Source organism: Pyrus communis, chromosome 9, assembly GCF_041283825.1.
Source record: "Pyrus communis isolate YQ-2024b chromosome 9, ASM4128382v1, whole genome shotgun sequence".
Classification (NCBI taxonomy): Eukaryota; Viridiplantae; Streptophyta; class Magnoliopsida; order Rosales; family Rosaceae; genus Pyrus; species Pyrus communis.
Window position 1 is genome coordinate 4,512,376 of NC_142573.1, and position 22,293 is coordinate 4,534,668.

Here is a 22,293-nt window from a genome sequence, read left to right on the forward strand (position 1 = left end):
TATGGTTTTTTATTATTTAAAATCTCATTTATATAAATAACTAAAATTTCTAATTTTTAATTTAAAAAATATAGTAACATACATAGAAATAAATTATCACATTAATTTCAGGGACCTCGATCAAAAATTAAAAACCAACAAGATCTCAATCAAAGAATATTTATAACTAAGGACCGCATCCAAAGTCTCCCGTTGTTTTACTAGCACCCCATATTTTGTTGATTACACCCCACGTACTTAAAACACCCCACATCCACTTTTTAAATTAAAAAAATATCTTAATACACCCCACATTCTTTCCCAAGCTACCCTCACAGTCTAAACTCCTCACATACACCCCACATCAAACCCGCTTATTCGTCTTCACAAACTTCAATATTTCTTTTAGTCGAAATGAGTTTTCATTAAAGCAAAGACAAAAGGACACAAGCCTCACCCAAACTGACTCGAGGGCAAAAGGGTTTAAGTCTTGCAGTTGTATTTATATCTATTGAAGTGATGGAGTTTCACAATGAGTTTCAAACTTTTACGGAAAACCTATTCATTCATTTCTGGAAAAATAGTCATATTGCTTATGTGAGAGCGTAGAAGTAAATTTTAGGCATGACTCAAGAAAGAACTTGGGGTGTATTTAGAATCTTCTTTTTAATTTTTAGAACATTTTAGGGCTTTAATAATCATTTTATGAGCAATTTAATATTAAATCATTATGTGGGGGTGTAGTCAACAAAATATGGGATGTTAATAAAAAAACCATACAAACAATCAATATTTCATTAATTGCCTTTCTATCTTTACAATCTGTTATTTATCTGTTAACAAGTAACTAACTACTAACAACCTTGTACAGATGTCATCATCCTAGTATGCCATCTAGCAGTATCCTAACAATATCAGATAGTCTATATAGTAAATACTGCATTTGTTGTAACTTGAACTTTATTAAAACTGAGCTTACTTGACAGTTCTGCTATAAGGGTGGATATGCTTGGATGACGGAAAAATTGCATGTGTGAAAAGCTTTCGAATCAAAGTAACATGTACTTGTAAGTTAGAAAATGATTCTTATAGTTTTCTCATCGATCTATTTTATAGTATTTGTGCAGGCATTGGCTTAATTTCTGAATTCTGCCAAGTGATCAAAATAATGCGATCCTTCGGTAGGGAATATGTAAGTAGACTACTGCAGGCAGGACAAATGTTTTATGCATCAATGTGCTTTCTTCTAACCTTTTAACTAGTAGAGTGGGAAGATTAATTCTACTGATAGTAAGTGTGTGTATATGTGCTGAAAAATATAACTACAAATTCCACACATAAGGGATCTTAACTTTCTTGTCTCTACCCAGCTATATTTGGTCGCATATATATACATATGTTCTCCAGGCTTGCAATCCAAAATCTCTAGCCACATTCATGATAGATTATGCCATTGGGCCCTGGTCACAATATCCCAATACGTACGCAGGAGCACTAGGAATTCTCTAGTGAACTGGACAGAGAGATTCTTTAAACACCAAGGCTCATCCGATCTCTAACATTATCTGATTACTTTTATGTGTTTTTTTTTCTTTTCAATTTTTTTTCTAAATTTAAAATAGTTATGTTATATATCCAATTTCTTGATGGAAATAGTGCAGATTTGGATGTTTCGATTAATAAAATAAATCGGTGTTTCTCTTTATATTTTAGTGCAGATTTTGAAGTTCTCTGCAATTGCGTAGTGATATTAGAAACGAGACTTTAAGGTTTTCAAGTCCCTCGTTGCGCTTAAAAATAGTGGATCTTCAAATTCACATTCCTTTTATTATGGTATTTTCATTCTCTCTCTGCATCAATTGGTAATTGGTATGAGTTGTACACTTGGCAAACACGCGAGAATAAACATTCCCTAGCTCGATCAATATGCCGCTACACACCAATATACTTAAAAATGCAAAATTTATACAAGGAAAAATTAGTACGTATCCGGCCGTCCCTAGTTTTACATGTTTATTACATAATTTTTTTAAATAAAAATTAGTAATTGATTTAGGGTTTTAATACTCACACCTCTATTAAACTCCTAATTAATTTTCAATTCAAACATTTCAAATATATATATATATATATATATATATTAGAATAAGTTTGTACCATTAGTTTTTTATAAAAAGATTCTAAATTTTTTAATCTTAAATTCTAAGTTTGTACCCATTAGTTTTATTATAAAAAGATTCTCAATTTTTTAATCTTAAATGTACCCATTCATATAATTTTCAATTTTTTTAATCTTAAATGTACCCATTCTTAAATATACCAATTTGTTATATGTAAAATGTACCTTTTTTTTTTTTTTTTTATATAAAATGTACCCAATTTTTCAATATAAAATCCATTCAAAATTTTCTAATCCATTTTTAAACTTATATGGGTACAGTTTTTTTCGTTGATTTGAGAATGTATCAATGTCAAGTTTAATCGAAGAAATTTACTAATGTTATTAAGTCTAATATTTTTTTTTCCTGTGGTTTTGAAGAATGTATCCATATTTTGGTACAATAATTTTTTTTTTTGTTAATTTTGATGAATGTACCTATATATATATATAAATATATATACATACACACAATATAATAGAGAGTATAATTTATATTTTATTATTTTTAATCCCACAAATTATGGGTTTTATTTAAAATCTCATTAATATAAACAAATACAAATTTTAATTTTTAATTTAAAAACTATAGTAACTTACATTATTACATTAATGTCATGGAGTTCGATAAAAAACTAAAAACAAATAAGGTTTCAATTAAATAATATTAATTGTTAAGGACCGTATTCAAATTGCCCCTTTATAAAATGTAAAGTAGTAAGCATACAAATTATGCAAATGTTGCGTTCAACGAGCAAGATCATGCTTTGTAAAGTGTATGTTAACAGGATTCCGTTTTTCGGTAAAACTATATAATATTGTTTTTATAAGCCTTAGTGCATGTCATTATACACTCTATTTGATGTATAATTTAGATTAAGTTGAGTACTTTTTGCAGACATATTGACGTTGATCACTCTGAGATTTACCACCTGATCTAAACAAATATAACCAGAAACTGTTAAAAGAAAACCGGAAGTAAAAACTTTGATGTGTGAACATAAAACAACTGAACAAGTCATTTGTTCGGGATTGAAAGACAGAAGTTGTGGTGGATGCAGACGTGGGCCTTGAGGATTAGGAGGTGCACGTGGGCAAGATAAGGCTGCCACTTTGAACGGCCAACACTTTATCGCTTCCCTGATCGTGCGGTGGCAGATTGCGATTGGCCGCAAAAGAATTTAGAAACGAGTGGTTACCGTGCTGCTCTTGACTTGTAGTCTTGTAGTCATGTTCTCACTTGATTTCGCATGCGCATAACTTTACTTTGGATCATAGATTAAAATTTTAAATTAAATTATGTATTACAAATAAAAAATAACTACGTTAAGTAATAATTTAATTATTAAAAATTACATTATTTGATTTACAAAATTTAATTAAAAAATTTGTTACTTTTTATTTTTATTTTTCTCATTGTCCCTTTGTTTTGGGACCAACAGCAAACGGTAAGAAAATAAAGGATCCTGACTTATCTGGGTTGATCACACATTCTGCCCGTACAAGTGGCTTATACTGTCACAGGATTCATAAATTTAGCGAGACCCACGTTTTCAGTTTCATATCTTCAAGCCAGTGAGATTGAGTAGAAGACGTTTAATGCTGTCAATGCCATCGTAGCTGTGGGAATTTTTTTTTATATTCATAATATTGTATTATTAATGATACGGAACGTTATAATTTTGATATACTCATATCATATGAGTCTCAAGATTAAAAGCGGTCCAAACTTTTTTCTTGTTTAATAAAACAGTTTTGTTTCCACTTTAGTTGGCATGGATACATGATATATACATGATATATGCCAAACACGTTTACTAAGTTAAGTTAATATAGCTGCACGAGGTTTGATTTCCTTAAAGAAGCAACTCATTCATGCATATTCATTAGAAAATCAACTCTCTTCATTCCAACATGTTTGGAGAACTAACATATGTAAAAATTTGTCGGATCAAGATGAGAATTGAGATATAGCATCTCCTCCTTAATTTTGGATCAATTTCGACTGGGGCACAACTTTGATATAATTCATAATGATACATTTGGTGAACTACAACTCAAAATTTTCAAAACAAATTAGTTTTTCAAGTTTTTAGTAGAATATTAATTTCCAATATCATAATGGTTTTTTATCTTTTCTAATAATATAAACCACATTGTTCTACTTGACTTAGCTCCACATCAACTAGTATAAACTCTATACATATATACACCGATTGTGTCATCTCTCACTCATGTGCGTATTTGAATGCAACTAAGTTTTTGCCAGTCTCAGAGCTACACTTAGCTAAAAGTCTTGAACAGTACCCATTATATCGGCTTAGGTCTAGTTTGCCTACAGCCTTCATTAGGTAGTTAGGTAAGGTGGATATATGTGTGCATTACGCGTACCTAATTTCATCCTGCCTTTGCTTTCATTTGGTATGCGCCACTGCCTTAGTTATAGAACTTAAGCATGTTTGATGCCAGGCAAACCTTGAAATCAGAAGATAAGGTTCTTATTAATTGGCAACCTCCATGTTCCATGTTCATGTTGTCCTACTGCTCCTAGTTCCATGTAGATAGATATATATACATACATCAAGTGATTTTTGCATTGTCCTTTTCTCCACGTGCATATTTCTTTTTTGTTGTCGTCTCTAGATTGAACAAAGTAAAACAAATTAATAAACTGAAATAACGAAGAGAGTGCATGAAAATAACTCGTATGTATAGTTTCTTTTTTTTTTCTCATCAAAGTAGGGGAATTTGATGGACTGTGTACTCTTAAACAATAAGGGTTAGTGTTAAATAAGCACATACATTGGTACTCACTTATAAAGTCACCTTAGCAGTTACTCTATATGTGAAGGTGGTAAAAAGGAACAGTAGTAGATTTGTTTGGAATGAAGATGAATCCAAAGTAGAATTAATATCTACTCCAATCATAGGGTACGACTCGCATGTGATCACCCACACTTTTTCAATATGAATTTGAAAGTTGAGTTGACAGCACCTAAAATAAAAAACACACCTTACAAACTCGAGAAAATATGATGTATTATCGGTGGTATATAATGTGTTTTATTTGACGAAGGAGATAAACACACAAGTGGAGAGACACAAACTCTCACAAGGACAGAAATATAACCAACACTCATCACCAATGTGGTAGCAGCAGCCATGATACTGCATCACGGATTCACAGGGTGCTCTTTTTTCTTTTCTTCCGGGAATAGCTACCTCTTTGACCCTGCAATATTTTTCTGACTAAAGAATAAAACATCACTTCTCTACTTTGAGAAAATATGTAACAAGAGGCTGAAGAACCTTTCCATTTGTAACCAAGCTACTATATATATAATTTCCAAATTTCTGGGTTACTATAACCGTTTCTCACCCTTATATTACCAAATAAAGTACTTATTAATTGACTAAATTGATTATCCAGGAATTAATTAAACAACCAAAACTAGTATATACGCGCACACACAGTAGTAAAGGAGACAAAATACTCTAAAATTGGTTCGGCATATCTAATTAGTTAATTCAAATAATTTCTATAGTACAAATGCCCAAAAGAAAGGCTTCTTCTGCGGGAAAGAAAAAACAACTTTCATCATCACTAACATTTCTCTTTGCCATTTACACATCATCGTCATAAAGAAGAAGGGTGGCACAAATCATCAGAGAGAGATCTGGAGATAATTAACTGTTTGCTGAAAACTTCACTGCAGCTGCGAGCAATGGTTGCAAATTTGCTTCAAGTTGGATTAAGAACAGATATCGTCTCTTACTTTCCCGACGTGAGTTTCACACTCTGAACAAACTACGAATGTTGAAGACTTGGTGGGTGGGAAATTAGTCGTGCCAGCAGAGAAGCATGATTACACATCTCCTAATGATGTAGAGCCTTCCTTTCTGTTGTCTAAGATACCCCCCAAGCCTTTTGCATGAAACACTATTTTTCTTGCTAGACTGATCAGCTTCCATGCCTGAACTGCTAAGTTTCATATCTATATATATAGACGTATATATTGTTAATACACAACAAGGAAAGAGTTGGAGAAACACAGAGATTTATAACTTCTTTGCTATGTTTTGAAAGGAAACTTGGAAGGGCTTCATATAAATAAGGAGAGTGGTGTGGTCCAACGTTCCAAAAGAAAATGCACATATGCAGTCGGCCCCCACCCAAAACCCTACCTAATTTTCTGTGCAGGATTCAAAATTTCATGCACTTAAATTTACAATTTTTTTAAATTTTCCAAATCACCCCATAGCCCGCCTGACACGTCATCCTCTCACCCAACATTTATGTGGGCATCAACCACCAAGAAAATTGGTCGGCCATTCATCAAAAAGAAAAACCAAAAACAAAAACGAGAAAATAAAATCATCTGAGAAATGAGTTACATTCGTAGATATTTGAGCAATTTGGCATGCCAAACTGCCAGTGTTCCCAAGGCCCTGAATCATCCTTGTCATGTCGTCAACTGCATGCTCAATACAGGAAATCAAGCATAATTGTTATTGACCAAAAATAAATAATTAAAGAAAGCATAAGTGTTAATAATTATTTTCAAGATGAAAATAAATAAAACCTAAAATATTCAGCTCCCTTATTTTTCTGACTTTTCATCATTAGAGAAGGCCTTCCGGCCCGTGTGAGTTGTCCATTCAATATTTTCTAATTCGTTAGGGTTCTTTTAAACGCGGGCATAAAAGCAAGAGTGAAGAATGAACAAAGTTTGTTCTTGGTTAAATCAAAGATTATGTTTCTCCTAAACTGTTTTGTTCATTGTATTAAGTCGCCTAATTTCGTTTTGGATAAGATTGTGCAAATCTCAACAAGGATTTGCGGTTTTTTGTTTAATTATTCTTTAGGGTTTGTGTTGTACAAAGTACTCCAACTTGTTTACTAACATTTACCATAAGTTTAGGTTTAAGTTGGGAGGGCACGCAATGTCACATCTATATTCACACAAGTGAAGGCTAGCTATCGTCCTTACTCCTTACCCACCATTTTTACTATCTTTGAAGTTGCCAGACATTTCATTGATGTACTCCTCGAGCATGGCGGTCAACTGGCTAAGTTGTGCGATAAAATGCCTCTAAGACCGCGGAGCAAAGTGGAGTGCAAGCAATTCGATCGGTATCTTAGTTAGCTTAGTTAACAAAAACTAGAAGTGACAAGTTTTGGTATTTTTCATATATTGCTTAAAAACTAGAAATGACAAGTTTTTTATTTTGTGTTGTGTTGTGTTGAACAAAACCCTGCATTTAAATATATGGAGAAACATATATACTATGAAATTGAACTTCTTGCAATAGAACCTAAAGCTGATGTTTCCGAAGCAATTTACTGCATTCGTTGCTTCCTATCACGAGATGTATACAACGAAAACGAGAAAACATAATGAGAATGATTTCTGCACATCTATTATCTTCTTCTGCAGATTTACATTCACTACAAAAAAAGGTCTAAGAGCACAGTTGATTTGTGCCCTTTTCAATTTCATTGAGCACATATGTGTATTTGTGCTTTTAAATGTCATAGAACACAAAAACTATCTCAAATGTGTCTCCTAAATAAAAGGGCACATTAATTGGTGTCACATCCCGGCCTAGGGGGACCACTTCCCGGGCCCGCTCCACCACCGTAGGCACGATATTGTCCGCTTTGGGCCCCGACCACGCCCTCATGGTTTTGTTTTTGGGAACTCAGACGAGAACTTCCCGATGGGTCACCCATCCTGGGAATGCTCTCGTACGCTACTCGCTTAACTTCGGAGTTCCCACGGAACCCGAAGCCAGTGAGCTTCCAAAAGGCCTCGTGCTAGGTAGGGATGAGAATATACATACAAGGATCACTTCCCTGGGCGATGTGGGATGTCACAATTGGTGTCTTCAAGAAAGCGTGTTTGTGCCTATTAAAATTTGAGCACACAAAATTGTGTCACTGTGTATGGATATCAATAATCATAATTTTTTTATTAATTTACAAACACACTAAAAATATTTTCGTGCCTTTTTATCATTAATACTTGTGTGGATCGTGCTTCGGTCATGGATTTGCTAGTGGGGGATGTCCTTCATATTGCAAATTTGTTTACTGCTTCTAAGTTTATTTCCGTGTCTAGGGGTAATAACAGTATTGCTCATTGTTTGGCAAAGGTAGCGTTCTTCATTGAGACAAGAGTAGTTTGGGTTGAGGAGCCTCCTAGTGTTATTTAGAATCCCCTCATCCAAGACATTTTGTAAGTTTCCCAAGCTAATGATATCGTCTTCCTTTCAAAACAAAAAAAAAAAAAAATTCATTGGGTTTTGAAGACACGATGTTCGTGTCTTCCTACCACACCCATACGCGGCCCCACTCAATTTCAAAAGCAGGCTCACCCACACCCCACTCAGTCTTTTCATTCTCTCTATCTCCCTTACTTTCCTCTTCCACTTGTCCTCCCTCATATTCTATCTCACCTCTGGCTCTTGAGCTCCATCATTGCCAGAAGCCCTTGGCAGGAACCTTCTGCACGTCATCTCCACAAGAAAGGATCTCGTAATCGGAGGAAGGAGTGGCAGTTTCGGTAATTACGGGGTCATCGAGGGGCGGTTTACGGAGGAGGCGTTTGGACTCACCTTCGTCACAATACTCGAACCTGGTGAAGGAAGGGTTGGGAAGATCGGTGCATGGAGAGTCCGAATCGGGATTCAGGTTGGGATCCGGGTTTGGTAGGGAGGGATCAGGGGAAGGAGGTGGGTAGGGTAGGGAGGCGGTGGTGAGGGAAGGGCGGGTGCGACTCAGGAGAGGGAGGGAGGAGTAGTCGTCGTCGTCCTCATCGATTTCGTCGCTGCCGTCCTCATTGATTTCGTGGTCCTCATCTTTTTTCCAGCTGGGTAATTGTCTTTTTTCTTTTTAGCTTTTTTGTGTAATTTTTTTTTCTGAAAATTTGATATTACCTCTTGAAACTATATTTTCCTCCGCTAAAACCCATCTCCTTTTGTTTTCTTGAATAAAGCATATTGACTAACCTTCAATTAAACAAATTCTTTAATTAAGTTTGACTTTTCAAATTATGTATTTTTCGAATGCCTAAACTACCCCTATTAATACTTGGATGGGGTTTTTGGATCAATTACTTGTTATATCCATTTAATTAGTTTTATATATTTTACAAAATAATTCATGCCATTCATTATATATTCAATGTATTAACTTTCAAATTGTTATAACGTGCTAATTGAAAAATAATAATACTAATTTCATAATTTTGTGCATTACATATATAAGTTAATTTACCTACCAACACAACAATAAACCTAAAACAGCTTCGGCTAATATTCCAATCCCTAATACACAAAACAAAAGCTATATGTTCCGCACAATTCTTACCTACAAAATAGTCTAATTTACCTATTACATCAAACCAAAATTTAAAGGGTCTAGTTTACTTTCAAAATGGTCTAATTTACCTACATGATTTATGTGCATTAGATTAAAAGTTTATTTAATTGCCTACAAGCACAAACCCACAACATTCGAACATTATCTAATATCACTAATTTTTTTTTTTTTTTTTTTGGAATAGGTAAATTAATTTAAATGTAGGTAAATTAGTATAATATTAATAAGTAGGTAAATTAGTATAATATTAATAAGTATGTAAATTAATTTAAATGTAGGTAAATTAGTATAATATTTTATAAGTAGGTAAATTAATTTAAATGTTGGTAAATTAGTATAATATTTATATGTAGGTAATTACATGATTCAAAATGCAGGTTTATTAGTATAATATTTTATAAGTAGGTAAATTAATTTGTATGTAAGTAATTACATAATTCAAACAATATTATTTTTTCTGTACAAGATTGTCTTTCTCTTTTAAATTTGGTAAATTAATTTATATATGTTGCTAATATTTATGATACAAGAAAGGTAAAATATCCATATGGAATTAATTGCTCATCATAATTAGGATGAGTAATAACATTTATTGACCAAATTAGGATTCTATGGCATAAGTTGTAATTGTATTGTAATAGTTGGTCATATATTTGTCTACATGGTAGGCTATTTGAAATTTGGGTTTTATTTGAATGTTTAAATTTAGATGGGTTTTTATTTGGAAAATAGGAGTTTCAAGGGTTTATATCTAAAGAACCCCATAGGAAACTCAACGTCTCCCCGGTGAACCTAGTGAATGATTTTTTTTCCCCACTAAATATTTGGAGCTTGAAATGCCGTGATATACAATAACTATGGCAATGTTGCCGTTGTTGAGATGAACACTGAATCTGATGCTGAGAGAGCCATGTCTGAACATCTCGTGAGCTTGATGCTCGTTTTCTTTAATATCACTTCAAACATATGCTTTGTCTCTTTTGTGTGTGGCTGATTGTATCTAATTTCTTTTGGGTATAACAATGCAAATAGTTGACCTTCAAGGACATAAATGGACTAGTTGATCAGAATGCGCAGCTCAGGAGCCTTGTTCAGAATCTTTCTGACCAGCTTGAAAATAGAGAAATGGAGTTCAAGGTTGGTGTGAGTTTCAATGTTTGTAAGTATGGAGCTTGTTTGTTTAGCTTAGTAGTTAGTGCTACCAGCTTTGCTTGTGAAAACTATTTGATGAGTTTTTGTGAATCTTGAACTACAGGAGAATTTTGAAATGGAGATCAAGAAACACACTGATGAAGCTGCATCTAGAGTTGCGGCAGTGTTACAAAGAGCTGAAGAACGAGGGTGCATGATTGAATCCCTTCACACCTTTGTAAACTCTTCGCGAGTAGATGGAGTAGCATTAAAGTATTTTTCTTCAATGCAAAAAATTATTGTGGTACAACTTAATTATTTTTTGCAGAAGAAAGAACTGACGTCAAGCTTCTCCTTGAGAGTTCTCAGGTATTGTGATCATGGGATATTGTCCAAGGAAGTGCATGTTTGGTATTGTTGTTACTTGGTAATTTGTACTGCTATAAAATATGATAGAAAATATGAACTAATGTGGGAAGCTACAAGAAAGGCTGAAGACCAGGCTGCAGAACGAGTGAAATGTTTAGAGGAAGATCTGGCAAAGACCAGGTAAACAAAGCTGTTAACTGTCCTTCCTCAGAGATCTTTTGTTGTATCCTTAATTATGCTTTTCATACGTGCACGTCTCTTGGTATTTGTCCAAATTTTTAAACTCTTGTCAATTTTTTGAATAGTTATTATTGTCATAATCTTGGCGCCTACTATTATTGTGACATGTTACAATCGTCGAGCGGACCAGAACAGAGGCAGTTTTGCTCTCCTTTTTGGTTAGTTTGTTATAAGCTCTGTCAACCTCATGTATTTAGTTGCTTATTCAAGAAGAAAACATGAATTAACATTAAGTACTAGGAATTGGCTTTACTTTCATAGAAGAAAACATGTATTAGGAATTGTTGTTTTTATTATTTGTATGAATTGATTGTTTGTAGAACTAAATTGTATAAGCTTGTTTGTAATATTTGAATTTGTTCTTTTTGTATTTTAATATTTTACCTATTGGGCACAAAAACAAAACTGTGCTAACATGGCTTGAAAAAGTCAGTGTTGTCAGAAGTGAGACACAAAAGAACCCCTATTTGTGCTTAGCCTTTGGGCACAAAACATCCTATTGTGTGTTATCATCAAAGGCAACGCCTATGGAGGGCACAAATAGAAATAGTTGTTGCACTGTTGTTATTGGTCTATGGGCACAATTGTTGATGCTTTTTGGCCTCAAGGGGCACATATAATTTATTGTGTGCAACGCTCATATTTTTTTTAGTGATTCTTTTTGTTTGATTCCCTTTTTATTTACTTAATTTACAAAATCAGAAATAAATAGAATTGTGAAAAATAATAATAATAACCATGCGAAAGAGCACTTCCGAAACATAAAGAGTGTGGATAGTTTGATGATAAAAAATGGTAATTGATTGGTTCTCCACCAAGGAGAATGATATATAACCGATAATTGTGAAATAACTATAAGACAAATAAAGAAACTCACATTGTAAAGAATCTCGAATGTTTAATATCTATTCAGAACACTCCACAAACCCAAACAAGATGGACCATTCTGCTCAGAATCTGCCAATCTGGATACAGTAATGAGCAATTTTGTACCCATCTTATGTGCTTTCTAGTTGATGGGTGTATGTAGCAAACATCACACAAGACAAGGGTGGTCAATTTTGTGATCCTTTAGACTTTGATAGTTCAACCTTTGGGGTTGGATTCTTAGATAAAACTTGGTACATCTTTCACATGAGAGATCGGAGATATAAGAACGACTGTTTGGATAGAAGTCCAATATCCAAAACAAGGTTCATGAATGCATGAACCCCAACCAATATAAAAAGAAAATTAACGAAAAGTTCTCAAAAACTTTAGTTTTAATGAATAAGGACAAATAAATGTGTAAGTGAATAGTACCAGGAAAGGTAAAAATGTGGTTTTTCGTTAAAAGTGAACAGTATCAGGAATGTTTTGTTAAAACTCCCATATACAAATGGTCTATAAACAATTAGGAATTAGAACTCAATTGGTTAAAGTATTTATCACTTCAGAAGAGGTATTGCTATATCCACTCTCAATGTATATATTAGATATAAACTTAATTAGATTATAACTCCATGTAGTAATAGGGCAGTCGAAAGATATACCTTGTGGTAAAAAAAATTAAGAAAAAGTGTTCTCTTGTCATATCCATCTATTGATTTTGCATACGTATATGATATGAATATATATATATCCATTGACAATATCCACTGTCACTCGACAATATATGATATGCATATCTATCTTTAGAACCTGGAAATGCACGTTTTTTATACATATTTTGACACCTATTTATTGTACCTATTTCATAATGTATTTCATGGTTCGAAATGTCTATATTTTAGTACATCATTCATAAATTATTTTTGCAAAAACTTAGACAAATCCAAACCACCAAGACATTCATTTGTAATGAAGAAAATAGACGAATACGGTTCTATGAAAAAACACTAAATTTGATCCAAAGGTCATATGGTTTCGGATTTAGATGATTTTTAATAGACATGATCTTTGAGGTAAGAAATGAATGATAGGCAGTTGGGTTGTTGAAATACATTACAGAATGGGCCAAAAAAGCGTGTATCAAAACTTGTGTAAAAAACGTGTCTTCAAATCCTAACTTACATATATTATATATAAAAAACCACACGCTCTTCTCATATTTCATGAAGAAAAAAACACATTGGTCGATTCTATCAATATCAGAGAAGGCAAAATTGAGAACTCTTGTCTTCCACTTCCTCAGAATAAAAACCCCAAGTGAGTACTTCTAAGAGGGACGGTTTCTTAACAATGGTGGGAACGACCTACTGAAAAATTTGGAAGGAGAAGCCGGAAGCGCAATGCAACTTTCAATAATGGAACCCTAACCCGCAGGCAACACTAAGACGTGTCCTGATTTCTACAACGGAATGATCAACTAAAGGGAGTGTTGGTGCCAAAACTCTTGATAGAGTTTGGGCACGATATTCAACACGTATTTGTTGGAGTGTTGTTTTCAGTACTAGTGCCACGAGATGGCTCGAGAGAATGCGAGAATAGGCATGTCATTGTTGGAGGCTGCTAACAAACAGTGTTTGTGTTTAAGTGTAAAAGTTACGCGCTAATCTAACTTCTTAACCAAACGATTGTGCGCCTAGTGGTACGCTGGTTTGGCTACGTTCTTTTTTGTGCCTCGAGTAAACGAGGACTTAAAATTTAGTGTAAATTTGCATATGCTTGCCTAAAAAGTAAATGAAATCGAAACGGAAACTAGAACAAGAAACAGTAATCATTTGATGATGAAGTTGAGATTACAAATGTTACAAAAGTAAAATCTAGGCCGAGCTACATAACTTGAAATGTGAATTGACTGGTAATGTAAAGAAAGTAGTAAACTCTAGCAAGATTCAAGCCATGATGGGTAGATAATGCTAGAAAAGTCCACCAAGATCACTAGTGTCAGATTGGACTTAGTATGAAACATGAGCCTCATAGAGGAAATCAAGGATGTTGGAAATACACATCAACCATATCATACCACGGGGTGTCAGAGCAGTAAAAGTTTTAAACTCAAGGATCGTAGGTAGTGTTTTCTTCGAATGAAGGCTTTGAAATTGCAGTTGAAAAGCTATAATAGTTTTGCTAAAAAGCAATTAGTGTGTGCTGAAAAACAATTGGGTTGATTGAAGAATCACTCAATGTTTTTTTTAATAGTAGCGATTAATTTGATGAAGGTCCTCCACTTAAAGGCCTCTGGTTCTATTTATAAGTAGTGAAGAATGAGCAATCTCGATCATATTGATGAGCTGGAATAAGGGTAGATCGGTCATTTGGTGCTACCAATGACTGTAGTTTTTGGTAGGCATCCTTCAGCTGTGCCTTGAGGTAGTTAGCACTATTGCAGTATTGACCTCAGCGTGTTGGATGGCGTGTGCTAGGCACTTTGGGTGCGAAATTTTTTTGGATTTCAGTTGTCTGCGTGGTTGACGCGCTTCACTGAAGAACTTGTCCAAGGCTTCAGACATATTGGAGTGACATGAGATGGTTGTTTGAGCCCTAATTTTGAGTTTCAAAGTTGGTGAGTTGGAATCGTGCGGTTTTTGCTAAATAAAAATGGATAGGCCTCATAACAGGCCTTATTTTTATTTATGACCTAAAGAGGGAGTCCCATTTTCTTAGAACCTGTGATCCAAGAAAATAATAACTTCCTACTATTATATTAAAACTGAACAGTGAGTGACCCTCATTTCTTTACACGACCGGGGTTAGATGACCAAGACGGCAACTCTAGATGTAAATTGAGAACTGCTCATGTGCAAGTTTCTAGGATCTCTCATTGGCGTCCAAGCATTTCAAACTTTATGACTCTACCTTGATATTTTATTGTCAAAATTGGTCCTGGTTCTGATATAAATAGTGAAAATTGGTCCTGATTCTTGACTAAAAAGAAATGACTGCTTACACGAGCAAGCCATTATTATTGACACACAAATCAGTTGAACATGTGAACACAATTTATAATAAGTTGTTTTTGTATAATGAGATCTGCATTTAGAAAGATATTGCTCGTGGAGAAGTAGTCAATATTTTACAGAGGATGATGTGAGTAGCTACATCAACACAAGTTAAGACTTGTTGTACCTAAATCCTATTTACCCAGCATGTGACCACGTTCTTTCAACACTTGTCATAACAGATAACTCTAAAGTAACATTGTTAGATTTTAAATAAAAATAATGTGAAATAAAAAAGATGTGTGTCGAAAAACAAATGTGATCACAAGCTGGGCAAAAAATATTTGAACTCCATCAACACAATTATGTAGCCAAAAGAAGACAAGCCCAGCACATGATAACTTTGTGAGGGGCAAGGACACTTCAATGATTTACCAAGAAATCTAGACTTTTACTGTGTGTTCATCATTAGGGCTAGGGGGCTTTCGCAATATTCCACGCTTCTTTAATTCGTTAGGGTTTATTTTAAATGTGACATAAATCCAAACTTTTTTATGTTGTATAGTATAAGTTTCCTTTTAAATTGTAAATTCTATTAACCTGTACTAAGATTTGGAGGGAATCACCTTTTCAGCAAAACATGCCTTTAAGGTACATGCATTTTTTTTTTCAAAAGCCTTTAAGAACATGCATTATTCTATTCGCGTCATACATGCATGGGATCCTTCTATTGGAGATTAAAAGTATGAGTAATGTTAAGGAGATTAAATTTATAGACTATATTTTATAAACTAAATGACATGAAAGTTGATCATGATTGAATTATTACTTAAACGTTGATAAATGTGCTCATTTATTATTGATAAAACATCATTTAGTTTGCAAAATAAATCTACAAATTTAGTCTCCTTAGCATTACTCTAAAAGAATTGAGCTTCATAGACCTTGAGGTTGATTGAGGTGGTGGGCAAGAATTGCCGTGTCCTACATTAATTAGAGCAAGTGATACTTTGCGTATGCTTGTCTAAAAAGTAAATGAAATCAAAATGGAAACTAAAACAAGAAACAGTAATCATTTGATGATGAAGTCGAGATTACAAATGTTACAAATGTAAAATCTAGGCCTAGCTACATAACTTGAAATGTGAATTGACTAGTAATGTAAAGAAAGTAGTAAAACTCTAGCAAGATTCAAGCCATGATGGGTAGATAATGCTAGAAAAGTCCACCGAGATCACTAGTGTCAAATTGGACTTAGTACGAAACATGAGCCTCATAGAGGAAATCAGGGTTATTGGAATTGCACATCAACCGTATCATACCACAAGGTGGCAAAGTAGTAAAAGTTTTAAACTCAAGGATCGTAGACAGTGTTTGCTTCGAAGGAGGGCTTTGAAATTGCAGTTGAAAAGCTATAATAGTTTTGCTGATTAGTGTGTGCTGAAAAACAATTGGGTTGATTGAAGAATCACTCAATGTTTTGTTTAATAGTAGATATTAATTTGATGAAGGTCCTCAACTTAAAGGCCTCTGGTTCTATTTATAAGCAATGAAGAAGGAGCAATCTCGATCATATTGTTGAGCTGGAATAAGGGTAGATCGGTCATTTGGTGCTGCCAGTGATTGTAATTCTTGGTAGGTGTCTTTCAGCTATGTCTTGAGGCAGTTAGCACTATCGCACTATTGACCTCAGCGGGTTGGATGTCACGTGCGTAGACACTTAGGGCTTGGGATTTTTTTTGGATTCTAGTTGTCTGTGTGGCTGACGCGCTTTACCAAAGGACTTGTTCAAGGCTTTAGACATATTGGAGTGACATGAGATGGTCGTCTTAGCCCTAATTTTGGGTTTCGAAGTTAGTAGGTAGGAATCGTGTTGTTTTTGCTAAATAAAAATGAATAGGCCCCATAACAGGCCTTATTTTTATTTATGGCCCAAAGAGGGAGTCCCATTCTCTTAGATCATGTGATCCAAAAAAATAATAACTTCCTACTATTATATTAAAATTAACAGTGAGTGACCCTCATTTCTTTACACGACCGTGTTAGATGAACAAGACTGCAACTCTAGATGCAAATTGAGAACTGCTTATGTGCAAGTTTCCAGGATCTCTCATTGGCGTCCAAGAATTTCAAACTTTGTGACTCTACCTTGATATTTTATTGTCAAAATTGGTCCTGGTTCTGATCTAAATAGTGAGAACACAAATTATAATAAGTTGTTTTTGTATAATGAGATCTGCATTTAGAAAGATGTTGCTCGTGGAGAAGTAGTCAATATTTTATAGAGGAAGATGTGAGTAGCTACATCAACACAAGTTCAGACTTGTTAGTGCCTAAATGCTCTTTACTCAGCCTGTGATCACTTTCTTTCAACATTTATCCTAACAGATAACTTTAAAATAATATCGTTAGATTTTAAGTAGGAATAACATGAGATTAAAAAGATATGTGTCGAAAGATAAATATGATTACAGCCTAGGCAAAAAATATTTGAACTTCATCAACACAATTTTGTGGCCGAAAGAAGACAAGCCCAGCGCATGATAACTTTGTGAGTGGCAAGGACACTTCTATGATTTACCAAGAAACCTAGACTTTTACTGTGTGTTCATCATTAGGGCTAGGGGGCTTTCCCAATATCCCACGTTTCTTTAATTCGTTAGGGTTTATTTTAAACTTGACATAAAAATAAAATTAAGAATACAATCCAAACTTTTTTTCTGTTGTACAGTATAAGTTTCCTTCTAAATTGTAAATTCTATTAACCTGTACTAAGATTTGGAGGGAATCACCTTTTCAGAACATGCCCTTGAGTACATGCATTTTTTTTAAAAAGCCTTTAAGCACATGCATTATTCTATTCGCGTCGTACATGCATGGATCCTTCTCTTGGAGATTAAAAGAATGAACAATCCTATTTTATAAACTAAATGATATTAAAGTTGATCATGATTGAATTATTAATTAAATGTTAATAAATATGCTCATTTATTATTGGTGACAAATTATTTAATTTGTAAAATATGTCTATAAATTTAATCTCCTTAGCATTACTCTAAAATAATTGAGCTTCATAGACTTTGAGGTTGATTGAGGTGGTCGGCAAGAATTGCCGTGTCCTACATTAATTAAAGCAAGTGATGACGGTTATTCCTATATTTTATTTGAATTAGTTGTTGAGATTATCCAACGTACAACCTATTGATGCATACTTTGAGTATGGGCGGCTTGGGAGTTTTGGTGTTTGACAGGATGCTTGTGATAAGATAGTCGATGTAAAAGGAAAGGATAAACGTTTGAGAGAATCTTTGCCAAGATATTATTACATGATAGCTATAGCTATGCTAAATATGGCAAGGGAGTAAGTGGACACACGACATATCTGGAGAGGTGCAACAATTCAACATTCATATTCATTTTTTAAATCTTTAATGGCGAATTTGTGTGGTGTGTATTGGTGATGAACGGTAGTTTAGGAGAATAGTGGGGTTTTCTTAGAAACAATTAATTTAAATTTTTAATGCGGTGTAGATAGAAATATGATGAACTTAGATAAGAGTTGGTGTTTAAACAGAAAAACTCTTAACCAATTAAGTTATCTTGCCAGCTACTTAGTACTACGATATAGTGGTTTAGTTGTATTTCTCTTTACTTGTAAGTAATAGGTCTTAAGTTCGATTCTTGCCAAAGACGATTTTGAACCACATTAATATTATTGCTAGCACATTGTAAGGCTTAGCCTACTGCCCCACCCTCTTAGTGTAGATAATATCGTTTATTAAAAAAAAAAAAAAAAAAAGGTTACCTTGTCAAAATAAATCTTAAATGCTCGCCATTTGGCTTTTTCGTTTGAAAATCTCACTTTTACTCTACATTTTACCCAAATTTGGAGACTTTTGTTACTACATCACATGGAAGATCCATCCACAAAAGATCTACACTTCAATCAAAAGAACTGTTCTAAAACCCTTCACCCAGCGCCGGCTAGGCCCCACCTAGACGCTAGGCGGCTGACTACTGCCCCAATTAATCGCGAGGTGTTTGAAAATTAAGAAACGACACTTAGACATACTTAGGCGCCCCGCCTAGCCCCTTTAGACCCACCTAATCACCCACTTAGGTAGCGACTCTCACTTAGACAGAAAATAAATAACTTTCATTTTGCATTTATTTTTTTAAATAAATTATAAGAGAGTTGTTGAATACTTAGATAAACAATCATTATATTTTGGTTTCCTATGTTTTCAGTATGTTCTAATACTTTCTAATTTATATGACATTCCATTTTTCAATTTATGTATCCCAATATAATTATATATTTTTAAGTATATTTTTTAAGTATAGACATCCCATTATTTATACAATATATAATAAGTTTACTTAAATCTGCCTAATCTATTACCCGACTAGCGCCTACTATTTTTCAGAACCTTGATAAAAAGAAATTGATAACCCAAATTGGTACGTTAAATAGTAATTCTTCTAAATGAAGCACGTCCAGGTACAGCCTCTCAAATTCGACCACTCTTCACATCCCATTGGGGTAAAATCCCCTCTCCTAGCACATTTAACATACAAGAGACCATGAGATCGTATCAGATAAGGTATATATATAACAGGTGGGTTCTACTTTTAATACACCAACCTTCAACTATATATATGAACTGAACACACTCTTACCGCATACTTCTATGAAGAAAACCGATTGGGCCTACTTATCTTCATCCACCTCTTCTTATGAATAGGAAATGCCCTAGAATTAATACAATTCAATTATCGTCTCCTTCTTACGATTCAAAAACAGCCTGAAAAAGAGTTTGATTCTTATCCTCCTCTTCTTGTGAATCCAAATACCGTAAAAACAGAGTTTAATCTCATCCTAGTAGGTCGGTCTGCGAGAAACTAATCATGAAGAAAGAAATATTACCTAAACATTACTGACGAGTGTCTGTTGAGTCTAGAAGCCCAAGCAATCAATTCTTGTCAGCCTCTTCCTCAAAATCATTACCATAGAAATAGAGTTTGATTCTCACTCTTCTCTTCCTACAAATCAAAATACCCTAGAAATAGAGTTTAATTCTCGTCCTTTTCTTCCTTCCAATCACAATGGATTTGATTAGTTGCTGGAGTGCGAGCACAAGGGACTACTCAACAGTGGATCAAGCAAACGGTGCAAGTTCAAACAAGTTGCCTTCTTCTAGGTACAAAGGAGTAGTGCCGCAGTCAAATGGCAGATGGGGAGCTCAGATATACGAGAAGAGTAATCGTGTGTGGTTGGGAACCTTCGATAATGAAGAAGAAGCTGCTAAAACCTACGACATTGCCTCGCTAAAGATCCGGGGTCTTGATGCTATCACACAGAGCAGTCGAAACCAAATGAAACCCTACGAATGTGATGTCACCGAGGCCCTTTTCTTGGAGTCCCATTCCAAGGCTGAAATAGTTGACATGCTTCGAAAACATTCTTATGCCAACGAGCTCGAGATGTACAAGCATAAGTTATACAATGGTTGTGCGGCTTGTGCCCTAGGCCTTGATGATGGCGGAAGGCGTATGAAGTGTTACCATGATTTAATGGACACGTGTAGTCGCGAGAGGGAGTTGCTTTTCGAGAAAGTGGCAACACCAAGCGACGTAGGTAGATTGAACCGCATGGTTATACCAAAACGACATGCCGAGAAGCATTTTCAGGTTCATCAGAGTGTAGGGTTTGGTAAAGGAGTGTTATTGAAATTTGAGGATGAGGTGGGTAAAGTGTGGAGGTTTGGGTATTGTTATTGGAGTAGCAGTCAGAGTTATGTGTTGAGCAAAGGGTGGATTCGGTTTGTGAAGGAGAAGAAGCTGAAAGTTGGTGATGTTGTGAGGTTTGAGAGATCGGTAGGGGAGGATAAGAAGCTGTTCATTGACTGTAGATCTAGAAACCTCGACATTTCGGGGATCGGGGAGATGCATGGTACTGTCGGTGACCCTCCAGCGACGGTTCAAGATGATGGAGTGGTGAGGTTGTTCGGCGTCAACATATCACGGAAACATGTGCATTGCAGAGAATAGCAGGTGTTGGAGGCTTGGAGCATGTTCAATAAGTTTGAAAGACGTTTTTTTTTTTTTTTTTCTTTTTTTCTTTTTTTTTGCTTGAACAAGAGAGAGCCTTCCTTTGCATGCATGCAATTAGAATAATTATATTTCAAAAGGCTCGTGGCATATATAACGATTGGGTATTTTTCCTGATTTTCGTGTTTAATCAAAGAAGAAGAAGATCCTAATCCCTTCGTTCTGTAACCAAATGACTTGGTCATCATTTTGTAAATTTAAGGTACGTTATGTTTACACACAAAACTATACTTACTAACGAACTCTTTAATGTAAGTGAATAATATAGTTTATCTGTATTAAAAGGTGTGTGACAAAATATGTTATCTATACATGTATGCCTAAATACAAGTATTGTAATTTTCTTCTCATCTCCAACTACTTGCATTCTTTTCTTCTTTAAAAAAAAAAAATTACTAAAAATAACTTGAACGGAAATGAAAAACAAGGATTCAAACTTTAGCCTTGACAAGCTACCTACTACAATATAGTGATATTATTTTCTCACTTGTGAGTATATTATTCATTTGTGAATGACGAATTCGATATATACCAAATTATTATATGGCTAGCTAATTGTATGACTTAACTCAAATTACCAATTCTTAATGTAAATATATCATTTTATTCAAAAACTTCAGCTTTAACGTAAGACAATATTGTAAGGAGGATTTCCTTTTTCAATATAGACTTGATATCATTTTATTATACATATTATAATTTGAACCAATCGTTTTTTTTTAGCTTATTGAAATATCATCTACCTATAAATTCATTAGATTTTGAAGACATTTAAATATTCATATGTATCTAATAAATCAATAGTTATGATAACAATAAAATGATACAAATGACTAACTACAAGATGACTCACTACATATGACTAAAGATCATACAGATGACTAACTACAAGAAAAAGGGAATATGCGACGAAATAATATATGAGACCTATAAATTCGTCAGATATGCCTATAATATGTGACGAATTTGTGTAGGTGTCCTATTAACTCGACACAGATAAAATGAAGTTTCGAGATCAAACCAATGTCCTATTCTAGCGCGCTATCACGCGAGATAGT

The 22,293-nt window shown here is 34.3% G+C and overlaps 2 protein-coding genes and 1 pseudogene across 4 annotated transcripts; 2 read left to right on the forward strand and 1 right to left on the reverse strand.

Annotated features, from left to right (window-relative positions):
- Positions 1-5,628: 5,628 nt before the first annotated feature.
- LOC148694067 (small polypeptide DEVIL 3-like) lies at positions 5,629-6,227 on the reverse strand. The gene has a single exon (XM_088700447.1). The coding sequence runs from the start codon at positions 6,128-6,130 to the stop codon at positions 5,978-5,980; it is 153 nt and encodes a 50-aa protein (XP_088556573.1). The 5' UTR covers positions 6,131-6,227; the 3' UTR covers positions 5,629-5,977.
- A 2,351-nt stretch (positions 6,228-8,578) lies between these two features.
- On the forward strand, positions 8,579-11,631 carry LOC137740077 (nuclear-pore anchor). Of its 3 annotated transcripts, XM_068479876.2 has the most exons (5): positions 10,259-10,446; positions 10,554-10,658; positions 10,777-10,925; positions 11,022-11,201; positions 11,327-11,631. In XM_068479876.2, the coding sequence occupies exons 1-5, from the start codon at positions 10,402-10,404 to the stop codon at positions 11,481-11,483; spliced, it is 636 nt and encodes a 211-aa protein (XP_068335977.2). In that variant the 5' UTR covers positions 10,259-10,401; the 3' UTR covers positions 11,484-11,631. The 3 variants fall into 3 exon arrangements, 2 of the variants coding, with proteins under 2 accessions (XP_068335977.2, XP_068335976.2); XM_068479875.2 differs by having other exon boundaries at positions 10,777-11,201; XR_011069132.2 differs by lacking the exons at positions 10,259-10,446; positions 11,022-11,201; positions 11,327-11,631 and adding an exon at positions 8,579-9,013 and having other exon boundaries at positions 10,777-11,021.
- An 8,164-nt stretch (positions 11,632-19,795) lies between these two features.
- Positions 19,796-21,464, forward strand: LOC137741042 (AP2/ERF and B3 domain-containing transcription repressor TEM1 pseudogene; annotated as a pseudogene).
- Positions 21,465-22,293: the final 829 nt, after the last annotated feature.